The 12,426-nt window shown below is 41.7% G+C and overlaps 1 protein-coding gene across 1 annotated transcript in view; it reads left to right on the top strand.

Annotated features, from left to right (window-relative positions):
* The window catches only part of AGPAT5 (1-acylglycerol-3-phosphate O-acyltransferase 5), a 48,779-nt gene extending 40,989 nt beyond the window's left edge, over positions 1 to 7,790 (top strand). The window contains exons 7-8 of the mRNA XM_055567570.1: positions 4,113 to 4,236; positions 5,248 to 7,790. Of these exons, the coding sequence (XP_055423545.1) occupies positions 4,113 to 4,236; positions 5,248 to 5,473 (350 nt within the window). The 3' untranslated portion in view covers positions 5,474 to 7,790. The remainder of the gene's footprint in view (positions 1 to 4,112; positions 4,237 to 5,247) is intronic.
* Positions 7,791 to 12,426: the final 4,636 nt, after the last annotated feature.

Below are 12,426 nucleotides of genomic sequence, written 5' to 3'. Positions count from 1 at the left end.
CAGTGCTTGGTGTTAGTGACTCCGTCTCCTCACAGTTAGGCCAGAAGTGCCTTTTGGGGGCACACGTCTTAGGGCTGGGTTTCCCAGGTGAGGCCCTTCCTCCCACTGCTCCGCTTGTTCAGCACCTTAGCTGGCTTTGGGTCATCTGGACACAGGGCCTCTAGTTTTGAAAAGGTTGGCTTTTCTCTTACATTCAGAAGCCACGTACAAAAAAATTATTTCAGTCAATTAAGAATAAATATTTCTTCAAGCAAAAGCACACCAGAGTAAAACCAGAAGACTGAAGACAAGGGGACTGCAGGAAAAAGAAAGCTAATTTCCTTAATGTACAAAGTGTACCTATAAACTGATATGATCGGTCACTCATTAGAAAAATGAGTAAAGGGTAAGAACAGCCAGTTCACAGAAAAAAATGTTCATAATAAGAAAAAGTCAATAACCATTTTTTGCTATCAAACTGGCAGAAACCCCAAATAACAGGTTAGAGCCCATGCCTGTGGGTAAGTAAAGTGTCCCAGGGACTTTTGCACTTTGTTGGTAGGAGTGCAGCAATTTTTTCCATAAAGTTGCCAGATGGTTCATTGATGTGCCATAGGCCAGTGTGGCTCCCAGCCCTGCAGGGGAATTGCTTCCATCCGAGTTCCCTGGGGTGCCTCAGCCTGGCTGCTCACAGGCTGTCCTGAGTGGGGGCGGGGCTGTGTGCCCGTGACCCTGCGGGGATGACCCTGCCATGACCCTCCTGGTGACTCTCGTCTGGCAGCCGGGGCCTCCCAGCAGAGTGGCAGGCGGCAGGCAGTGAGCCGTGTCCTTCCCATTTCATAGTCCGTTCCACTCAGGGCCCATCAGGGGGTCCTCCTGCCCTTCGCCTGCTCTTTGCAATAGTGTCCAAGTGCTTCTGTGGACAGACTCCATTGGGCAGAGGTGAGACAGGGCCATTCGAGTGTGATTGATTTATAACTCCTGTTTCTAAAATGAGTGTTACACTTGAAGAAATTGTGAGCTAAAGGACAACAATTGATATTCTGTTTAAGTATTTTATATAATTCTCAGGTAACTTTTTTAAAATATTTTCTTATATGAAAATAAGACATACTTGAAGGGGAAAATTACAGGTAACTCAGAAGAAGGAAAAAAACTCTACAAACTCACCTATCCAGATACAACCCCAGATAACACCTCAGATATTTTTCAAAGTCTTTTGTAATGTCTGTATGTTGGTGTGTGTATCTGCCTGTATGTATTTATATAGACATACATATATATATGTGTGTGTGTAGTTCTTTTTTTTTTTTTTTTGGCTTAAGAGTGTCATGAACATCTTTACATGTCATTATATACACTTAACATGATTTTTTAAAAGGCTGCATAGTGTTGATCGGTGTGCGCATATAACTGTTAACCTACTCAGTTTTCTGTTGGGCTCAGGTCGCATTGTTCTGCTCTTGTTTTTACCCAGAGGGATGGGAGCGGGTTATGAGCCAGGCGGGGCAGAGCGGGAGGCAGGCTTCCCGGGCCCCTGGGTTGCGCCCCGCCCCTCTTGGGGGCTCCAGAGGCACAGAGCAGCGCGACTCGGTTCCTCCGGAGACTCAGCCTTGTGGCCTGTCTAGAGCCCTGGAAGATTTCCTGTGCGGCCCTGGAATACAGCATACTCTAGGGACCTGCTGGGAAAGCTGTAGTCAGAAAAAAATCACACCTTCATTAGAATAATTTTCCCTACATTCCCTAAATATTATGGGATAAAGTTTGCTCATGCCCTGTGAAATGTGCCCCAACTTAAATAGTTTTTACTAAAGTAGGTATCGGAGCTCATGAAATACTGAGGAAAATATTTCCGTCACTCATTTCTTGTCTCTGGTGGGAGTACCTCCTGGACGTCGCTGGCGCTGATCTGAGCTTGTATGGTCTGTATCTGGATTCCTGACCACAGGGACCTGGCTTGACTCAATGCCGGGCCTTGGTTCCTTCACCCCCACAAAGGAATGATAGTCCTTGCCTGCAGATGTGCATGAAGGTCAAGTGAAGTGACGTGCACAAACGTGTGTTGTAAATGCCAAAGCACTATGTACATTCTTCGGTTTTCCTGGTGGCTCAAACGGTAAAGAATCTGCCTGCAACGTGGGAGACTTTAAGATCCCCTGAAGAAGGGAATGGCAACCCACTCCAAAATACTTGCCTGGAGAATTTCATGGACAGAGGAGCCTGGCGGGCTATGGTCCACAGGGTCAAAAAGTCGGACATGACTGAGCGACTTTGACATGTACCTTCTAGGTGAGAAAAAGCCAAAAGCATCCAGGGGACCTTTCGGGTCCTCTCTCACATGGGCGTCTTTAAGGATGGGTGACACGTTCCAAACACTTGAGTTCACACGCATTCGTTTCTGACCCCAGAAGTGCACCTGGTTTCGTGTCCTTGCAGATTCTGTACATCTGTGCCCCGGGACTCGGGGGACATCCACAGTGAATGCAGTGTCAACCGGATACCCGCTTAATTAAGGGGCAGGAAATGTTAGGGGCAGGTGTAGATGATTAAGCAAAGGCAGGAAAGTTGGTGCCAGCTCCTGCATTTTTACGTGTCAGAAATAGAAATGCGGTGAGGTGAGGAGCCACGTGCAGCCAACAAACTCCAATGACTGACACTCCACACAGGTGTGTGCTGGGTCCTGTTCTGCCCCATCACCCTCACGACAGCCTCCCAGGCCGGGTCTGCTACCGTCATGTCTTGTGGATGGACACACGTAGAAAGGTGTGCAGAGAGGCTGCACACCAAGATCTGCCCAGGCTGGTGAGGGGTCAGAGCCCAGGCCACCTGACTCACTGTCTGTGCTCTTCACGCATGCGCAGTTCTGCTCCGGAAAGCACTTCCTACGCTGGTCTTTGATTTAAAGAAAACGGAACTTGAGAAAAAGAAAGAGAAAAATATTGTAAAAGTGCAATCTTCTTATGGCAGTGTTTTGCACATTTATCATCAAAGCTAGTTCACTCCTAAGAGTATACAAACAATAAGATAATTTTTGATGACTGAAATGCGTTACTGCGGCTTGACACCAGAAGTGGAGGAAAGTAGTTGCAGAGAGAATTCACAAGAAGGGCTGTGTGCGGGGTCCAGAGGTGGAGCCTTTAAGGATCAGCTAGCTTCCTGTCTTCCTCCAGCTTCACAACACACCAGCCACTGTTTCCTGAACACACCTGTGAGCACATTCCAACTTGAGATAAACGGTCTTGTCCCCCTACTTGCATGCCCACCCAGGGAACACAGTTGTCTCTTAAATCTCTTAGCAACATTTCCTTCTTCTCCAGGAATTTAAATATGTTAGCATGGTCATGTCTTCACAGAAAGTCACATCCAAAAAAGGAAATTTCCGGGCTCAAAGTTCTTTCTTATCTTGGAATAAATCCTGACCTCATCCCTTGTGCAACCTGGGCTGAAAAAAAGACTGTCTGCTAATTTTTAGGCTAGCATTTTTTAGTAACTAGCTGTTGAAAGGCCCAGAGCTATTCCACAAAAAGAAATTTGGTTCCCAGAGCAACTAAAATATGTTAAAATATGGCAAGGATCAGGGAAGCAAGGCACACCAGTGAGTAGACACCACTGGCAACTCACGGAGTTGGGGGTGGGCGGAGGCCTGCGGAGCCATGGCCGAGCCACGGGTCAGTGCTGGGGTCTGTGGGGTAGGGTGGCTTCATGTCCCCAGCCCAGGCACATCCATCCGGTCCCAGTGACCTGTGACAAGCACTCAGCTCCATGAAGGTGACTGGTGGGCCTGAGGATGGTTGGCATATGGGAATCCCTTTAGAGGGTGGGTGCATACTTCTGGTAGAGGCTAGCCTCCTGACTTGGGCTGCCTGTTCAACTTGAAACAGTTGTTGGCATGAGAAGTACCATCTGGTTGATTTAACTCATGACCTAGGGACTATGGGAGACTTGGGAATTATACTGCTTCCGCCTGAAACCCCAGACCACCAGTTTGTAATCTTTATTTTCTTTTTTTTTTGTCTTTGCTAAAGAAAGACTCTGAACTTTGTTTTAAAACTTTTTTAAACCTCATTTTCGTTGGTATTTTATATAACTGAATTCTAAACTAATAAAAATGAAATATTTTTGTTTCTTGTTAGAATTTCTCTGCAAAGAATGTCCAAAAATTCATGTTCACATTGATCGTATAGACAAAAAAAATATCCCAGAAGAACAAGTATCCATGAAAAGATGGCTTCATGAGCGTTTTGAAATAAAAGATAAGTGAGTAATGACAGTTCTCGCCCTTCAAATACGTTGGCTCAGCTTGGTCACTATAGTAAACAATGTGAAATGAGTGTAAACAGATTATTGTCTTAAGAATGCTTTTTACAAACTCAAATCTCATTCCATGTTTCGTCTATTCGTGTTTTAACCTTGACAGTTACAAGTCACTGTAAAAGATCTTGTTATGGGGGGCTGTCCATCATTATTTACCACATTTCAATAATTTGTGTAAGATGTAGTTTTTTTTACAAAAAGACACACAGAAAGCTTCTCATTGTGATGCTCCAGGCCTGGGGGAGGGTGTGCGGCCTGAGGGCCAGCAAGGCGTGGGTGGAGGATGGTGCCTCATAGGTATGTGGAACTGACCCCAGGGCATTTGTTGGAAAAAGAGGGGCAATTGACATTTTTGTGACCAAAGTGTCGTTTTGCTGTTAGTGTTTTGGAGCCTAAACAGTTTCTGGGGTTGACCTGGTGTCTCTCCTGCTAATAACATGACTTTGGAGCAAATGCTGAGTGTTATTCTTAAGTACCAGGTGGGGGCCTCTCGGGATCAGGGAGGGGAGTGTTTGAGGCTCCCTGTGATTTACACAAATTCCTAAAAGTAGAAATTTTAGAATTTTGTTTTTAGGAAGATAAAAACTGAGTTCTTAGGCTTAGAGATGATATTTAGACATTGAATTTTCTTGGATGAAAACTTCAGGATATATTATTTATTTACTGTTTGTTTTGCTATCAATGGATATTTTTTCTGTTTTTTTAAAGCTGTGTTTTAAATATTGATACTTTTTTCCCTCTTCTTGAAAAAAGTGGATTCATGAGTTGTAGGATCCACCATTAAAATGATTTTTTTTAATGTCTAGAAACTCCAATTAAAGCAACTCTTTGAGTATTTCCGTATAAGGACCTATAACTTCTCTAACAGGCACCCAATAAATATTTGTTGAATTAAAATATTGAAATGACTAAATCTGAAAGTTAAAGCAATTTTCTTTTTCATTCTGGCCATAGATTGCTTATAGAATTCTATGATTCACCGGACCCAGAAAGAAGAAACAAATTTCCTGGAGAAAGTGTTAATTCTAAGCTAAGTCTCAAGAAGACCTTACCATCATTCTTGATCTTAAGTGGTTTGACTGCTGGTTTGCTTATGACTGAGGCCGGAAGGAAACTGTATGTGAAAACCTGGATTTATGGAACCTTGATTGGCTGCTTGTGGGTTAGTATTAAAGCATAAACGAGTAGCTGTCTCCAGGCTGTGGGATGCGCTATGCTGTTTATTGTTGGTGGCTGCACGTTACATCCGATTGCTCCTGAATTTAATAAGTGTAAATAAAGCCTTGTTGATTGAACATTGGATAAAACAGAATTTCTGACTAAAGCCAATATTCAGTTGGTCTTGGGCAAACATACACAGTTTTGCAACTTTAGTCCAGAAGCTGTTGGAAAGGGAAAAGGTAAACAGAGTTTATATTATTCTTGGCATTTCCTATGAACTAATGTCAACTGCAGAATATTGATAGGATTGTATAATTTGTTGTTGTGTTATATCAAATAGTGGCATTCACGAACATTAATTTGCAATGTATTTTACTGTATTCATTTTCAATTTAAGACTTGACTGGGCCAACTCTTATCACTAAAGTACTTAGTGTCTTGCAACTGTGAAATATTTTGCCTTTTGTTTAATTTCTCCAAGTCAATGAAAGAAATTGTAGTTAAGAACCAAGAAGGGCACACAAGGAAAGGGCCGGGGAATGTTGGTGGGAGAAGCTCTGTGTTAGCGCAGGCTTTTATTGTATTGTGTTGTGTTGTTAGCTGATTTCACTTGATATTTGCAAAATAGTATTTCTAATATTTACTGAAACAGCTTCATTTGCACACCCTGTACTCTATACAAAAGAATAATGTAAAAAAAAAAATGAGAAGTAGAATTGTGATCCAGATTCATTGTAGCAGAACTTTAAATTGCTCAGCTTTTTGAAGATTTAGGCTTAGCTCCTAGAACTTCATGACATTTGTGCCATAAGTACTTGAAAACCTTAGGATTTCCTGTTATTTTTTTATGTCGAAATAATCAGTGTGAACCTTTGTTAGACCTGAGTCCACAGATATTTAAGATGGTGGGAGCTCTCAGACACCTGACTAGACTTACTAGCACGTGCCTTTTGCCTGTTACCCTTGGGTTCAGCGAAATGTCTAGTCCAAAAATCATGTTTTTATGTCATCATGGTCGGTTTCCATTCTACTCGAGTTCCTTTCCTCCAGATCATCAGCAGAGGTGCTGCTCACAGCGGATACGGGGCCTCACCGGAAGCACTGTGTCCTGACGCAGGCTTCAACCGTTTAAGCTCTTGTGAGCCAGCCCACTGTCGGCGGCAAAGGCATTTTGTGTTGTTTTACGTCAAGAAGTTGCCTTCCTCAAGCCGGTAAATACAGACTTAATCCATCAGGACAGAGTGAATTTGTTTAGTTCCCATTAGTGTTAATGGGGCTGCGTAATTCATCAGAGTCACCTGAAAAGAGTGATGTTTCAGGAACCACGTCACACAGTTTTCAGTCCTGGAACAACAAACCCTCAAGAAGAGGACCTTTTAAAGTGATTTGCTCTACTTTTATGTTACAATTCAAGCTCAATGGCCTATTAGTCCCTTAAGATACCCATTTCTGCTTCCAAGTAATGGGTTTTTGCTGTAAAATTGTATCAGTGCCCCAGATGAAATACACCTCTTAAGTCATGATAGACAAAATATAAATAATAAGAGAAATTTTGTCTGGTTTTCCAGAACCAGAGTAAGTTATTTCAAGAAACCCCTCTGAAGAGTTGGGTAGTATGAACTGGTTTGTGCATAGTTTAGTATGTGTATGTATATACACACATTAGTATGTAATATGTGTGTGTACACACAGTCCCACAGGATACTTTTGGCCTCATTATAAATGAAGGTGCAGGTAAAACTTTTGTTCTTACGCCACATTGCAGTTTTCTCTTACCCTCTAAAGCGCAATTGTGTCAATGCCATGTCTTTGTTAAATACTCTTTTTTAACAGTCCTAAAGTTAGGAACTATTTCTAATTAGATCACAATAAATTAAGTTGTGTAACTTATTTTGAATGTCATGGATATGCTCTAAATTTTAAGAAGCAATACCACTGGAATTATGTTGACTATAACTGATTTGAAGAAGGCCAAGTGAGCTGCACAAGATCACTTGAACAGCATGTTTCTTATAACTACCGTTAAATTCTTCTCACAAAAGGTCTATAAAATGTTTAAAATTTTTTTTGTATCAAAATATTTTGAAAATTAGAAGCTTCTTTTTAACATGTATTGATATGACTTGAATTATTATTTTCTGAAATTAAGAACTCTATATACCAGTAAATTTCACATAATATCATTTAAGGTTTTGTTTATATTATTGTTGACTTGCGGCTTAGTACTTGTTTTTTCTTTAAAAGACTACAGTCAATGTGCATGCTTTTATCTTTTTCACAAAAGGGTGTGTTTGGATGAAAGTAAAAGAGATAATAAAATCTTTCATTGTCTCTGATGTCTGTGCTATTTAACATTTTGTGACCCAAAAATTCACCAACAGTCTCTCTTTACATAAAATAGGCCCCATGGCTGGCCCTGCATTAAGTACATTAAAATCTTCAAAATTGTGACACAGTGTGTTAATTTGGTTATATAAGGTATAAGGTCATCCATATATTTTTCAAGATTTATGAATGAATGTTAGTAGCTCAGTTGTGTCTGACTCTTTTTGGCCCCATGGACTGTAGCCCGCCAGGCTGCTCTGTCCTTGGGATTCTCCAGGCAAGAATACTGGAGTAGGTTGCCATTCCCTTCTCCAAGGGATGTTCCTGACGCAGGCAGATTCTTTCCCGTTTGAACCACCAAGATGTATGGAGATTATTAATTGCTTGACAATTTTGTAATTACTAAGATACCACACTGAAAAGTGTCAGATGCTTAAAATTAGCCAGGTTGGTGAGTCAAGAACAAATCCGACTGATCCTTACATCACACATACTAGTGACTTCTTTCATCTGTATCCTTTCCATGTAATTTTTTTTTCATTTAGAGTGGTACAATTCTTCTTTATATCCAGATTCAGTTCAGTTCAATTGCTCAGTCATGTCCGCCTCTTTTCAACCCCATGGACTGCAGTACACCAGGCCTCCCTGTCCATCACCAGGACATACTCAAACTCATGTCCATCGAGTTGGTGATGCCATCCAACCGTCTCATCCTCTGTCGTCCCCTTCTCTTCCCTCCTTCAATCTTTCCCAGCATCAGGGTCTTTTCAAATGAGTCAGCTCTTTGCATCAGGTGGCCAAAGTATTGGAGTTTCAGCTTCAACATCAGTCCTTCCAATGAACACCTAGGACTGATCTCCTTTAGGGTGGACCAGTTGGATCTCCTTGCAGTCCAAGAGACTATCAAGAGTCTTCTTCAACACCACAATTCAAAAGCATCAATTCTTCCAGTGCTTAGCTTTCTTTATAGTCCAACTCTCACATCCATACATGACCACTGGAAAGACCATAGCCTTGACTAGATGGACCTTTGATTTCAAAGAAATATCCAGGTTACATAAATTTTATTGTTTTTTTCATAATGTTATATGGTTTATACTTACGTTCACTGAATAAGTCCATATCAGTAAAATGATCTGAATAAATTGACCATTAAAACTAAGAAATGTATAACCTTTGCCCATGAAGCATAGGTGCAAAGTAACTGCCAGATGTATAGCAGACTCACATTTGAGAAAATGGAGAAATGTCTATCCTGGGATTTCATGCATACAATTGCAAATGTATACAGTAAAAATAAACTGTAATCCTAATAAGATTTGTTCTTCAAGTGTTCACTTGAAGAAGAGGTTTTCTTGGCACATATTCCAGATACCACCTTGTAGTAACTTACATATCTTTGCTTATAAGTAGGAATTTGAAGGAGGGGCAATCTCTATTATGAGTTACACCTACTTTTAAACCAAAGATTGGCTAACTTGGAATGTTACGTTACGATTTAGTATAACTGTCTTTATAAACAGTAACTGAACCTAACACCTTACATAGGTAAAATCTCCATTGACTGAATCTAAAACTTTTTATTCAGATGTTTTGGTGTGCCATTTGGCAATCACTTATCTGTGTCAGTTTAGAGTAGTTACAACGTCACATTAGTCCCAAGATTTCACTGATGTTTTTTCAAATTTGTGGATAATTAAGTAAATGCATTGCTTCTACTAACTAGGGAGACATTCTGGGACTATTTATACCTGAGGTCAAAGAATCAGTTCAGTCACTCAGTCATGTCCGACTCTGCGACCCCATGAATGGCAGCACACCAGGCTTCCCTGTCCATCACCAACTCCCGGAGCTTGCTCAAACTCATGTCCATTGAATCGGTGATGCCATCCAACCATCTCATCCTTTATCATCCTCTTTTCCTTCTGCCTTCAGTCTTCCCCAGCATTGAGGTATTTTTCAATGAGTCGGTTCTTCCCATCAGATGGCCAACGTATTGGAGCTTCAGTTTCAGCATCACTCCTTCCAGTGAATATTCAGGACTGATTTCCTTTAGGATGGACTGGTTGGATCTCCTTGCAGTCCAAGAGACTCTTAAGGGTCTTCTCCAACACCACAATCAAAAGCATCAATTCTTCAGAGCTCAGCTTTCTTTATGGTCCAACTCACATCCATACATGACCATTGGAAAAACCACAGCTTTGACTAGACGGACCTTTGTAGGCAAAATAACGTCTCTGCTTAATATGCTGTCTAGGTTGGTCATAGCTTTTCGTCCAAGGAGCAAGCATCTTTTAATTTCATGGCTGCAGTCACCATCTGCAGTGATTTTGGAGCCCAAGAAAATAAAGTCTGACACTGTTTCCACTATTTCCCATGATGTGATGGGACTGGATGCCATGATCTTAGTTTTCTGAATATTGAGTTTCAGGCCAGCTTTTTTCACTCTCCTGTTTCACTTTTATCAAGAGGTTCTTCAGTTCCTCTTTGCTTTCTGCCATAAGGATGGTGTCATCTGCATATCTGAGGTTATTGATATTTCTCCCAGCAATCTTGATTCCAGCTTGTGCTTCATCCAGCCCAGCATTTTGCATGACATACTCTGCATATAGGTTAAATAAGCAGGGTGGCAATATACAGCCTTGATGTATTCCTTTCCCAATTTGGAACCAGTTTGTTTTTCCATGTCTGGTTCTAACTTGCTTCTTGACCTGCATACAGATTTCTCAGGAAGCAGGTAAGGTGGTATGGTATTCCCATTTCTTGAAGAATTTTCCACAATTTGTTGTGATCCACACAGTCAAAGGCTTTGGCGTAGTCAATAAAGCAGAAGTAGATGTCTTTCAGGAACTCTCTTGCTTTTTCTGTGATCCAGTGGATGTTGGCAATTTAATCTCTGGTTCCTCTGCCTTTTCCAAATCGAGCTTGAACATCTGGAAGTTCTCGGTTCATGTATTATTGAAGCCTAGCTTGGATAATTTTGAGCATTACTTTGCTAGCGTGTGAGATGAGTACAATTGTGCGGTAGTTTGAGCATTCTTTGGCATTGCCTTTCTTTGGGACTGGAATGAAAACAGAGATTCTTGGTTATTATCCTGAGTGGGGGGCAGGGGAGGGGAAGGGGAGGAGAGGAGCCTGTTTTTCAAAAAGTCACCCTAAATAGAAAGCTCAGTAACTTTCTACTGTGTTGAAGAAAATCTGATTTGTGCAGCAAACTCTCAATAAATGTTTACTGATGGTGGGGAGACAGCTCAGTTATTCATCCATATTAATGATGATTCATGATTTTATCTGTGACTATGTAAGAAAGACATGTTCTGCAACTTTATTTTTATAAATCTTTATATCTGAAAAAAGAATGCTTATTTACTAAGAGTCTTGTCTCCTTATAGTATGTTCAGAATAAATTCTGACTTACATTCTTGGGTTTATTGATGCTTCATTAGTTCAAGCAAAAAAGGGAAACTATAAATCTCAAAAATTAGTTACCTGGCAATATGCATGGGTACATGCTAAGTAACTTTAGTTGTGTCTGACTGTGTGACCCTGCGGACTGTGACCCGCCATGTTCCTCTGTCCATGGGATACTCCAGTCAAGAATACTGGAGCGGTTGCCATGCTCTCCTCTAGGGGAGCTTCCCAACCCAGGGACCGAGCTGGTGTCTCTTTTGTCTCCACCATTGGCAGATGGGTTCTTTACCACTAGCGCCACCTGCGAAGCCCCTCCTGGCAATATATGTGATGACAAAGGCTGTGTTTGCAGATAGTTATTTCATATATATGTGATAGGTAGGTATGTTGCATTGACAAATATAATGATAGAGTATTATATGTTACTTTTGAAGCTCATTTTCCTTTGGTTCTTCTTGAGACATGCTTACTCTCTGGTGGGGCAGCGTGCTACTCCAGGGGTGTGATCTCTCATCTGATCCCCATAGCAGGTCCCATATGGCGGGAAACTAACTGTTAGCTGTCGAGAGTAAGCAAGCAGCAAGTGGACTGCCAGCTTTTGGGTCCCAGTTTCTCCACTTGACATTTGACCTTGAGCAAGTAAAAATGGTCATGTCATTTTTCCAGTGGTCATGAATGGATGTGAGTTGGACTGTGAAGAAAGCTGAGCACTGAAGAATTGATGCTTTTGAATTGTAGTGTTGGAGAAGACTCTTGAGAGTCCCTTGGACTTCAAGGAGAGCCAACCAGCCCATTCTGAAGGAGATCAGTCCTGAGTGTTCATTGGAAGGACTGATGCTGAGGCTGAAACTCCAATACTTTGGCCACCTCATGTGAAGAGTCGACTCATTGGAAAAGACTCTGATGCTGGGAGGGATTGGGGGCAGGAGGAGAAGGGGATGACAGAGGATGAGATGGTTGGATGGCATCACCGACTCGATGGACATGAGTTTGGGTGAACTCTGGGAGTTGGTGATGGACAGGGAGGTCTGGCGTGCTGCGATTCATGGGGTCGCAAAGAGTCAGACACGACTGAGCGACTGAACTGAACTGAAGTTAAAATGTAAAGTTTCTGTGACCCAATTTTTTTTTATCTGTTAAACAGTCATAATAATCGTGTTTACCTCAAAGGCTGGCTGAGGTCTCAGTAGTCAGTGCATCTGAAGTATTGTGTGTAGCACGTGGAGTGTAGCAGTA

The sequence above is a fragment of the Bubalus kerabau genome, chromosome 2 (assembly GCF_029407905.1).
Source record: "Bubalus kerabau isolate K-KA32 ecotype Philippines breed swamp buffalo chromosome 2, PCC_UOA_SB_1v2, whole genome shotgun sequence".
Classification (NCBI taxonomy): domain Eukaryota; kingdom Metazoa; phylum Chordata; class Mammalia; order Artiodactyla; family Bovidae; genus Bubalus; species Bubalus kerabau.
Note: the sequence above shows the minus strand (reverse complement) of the source record. Positions and strands in the feature narration are given on the sequence as shown.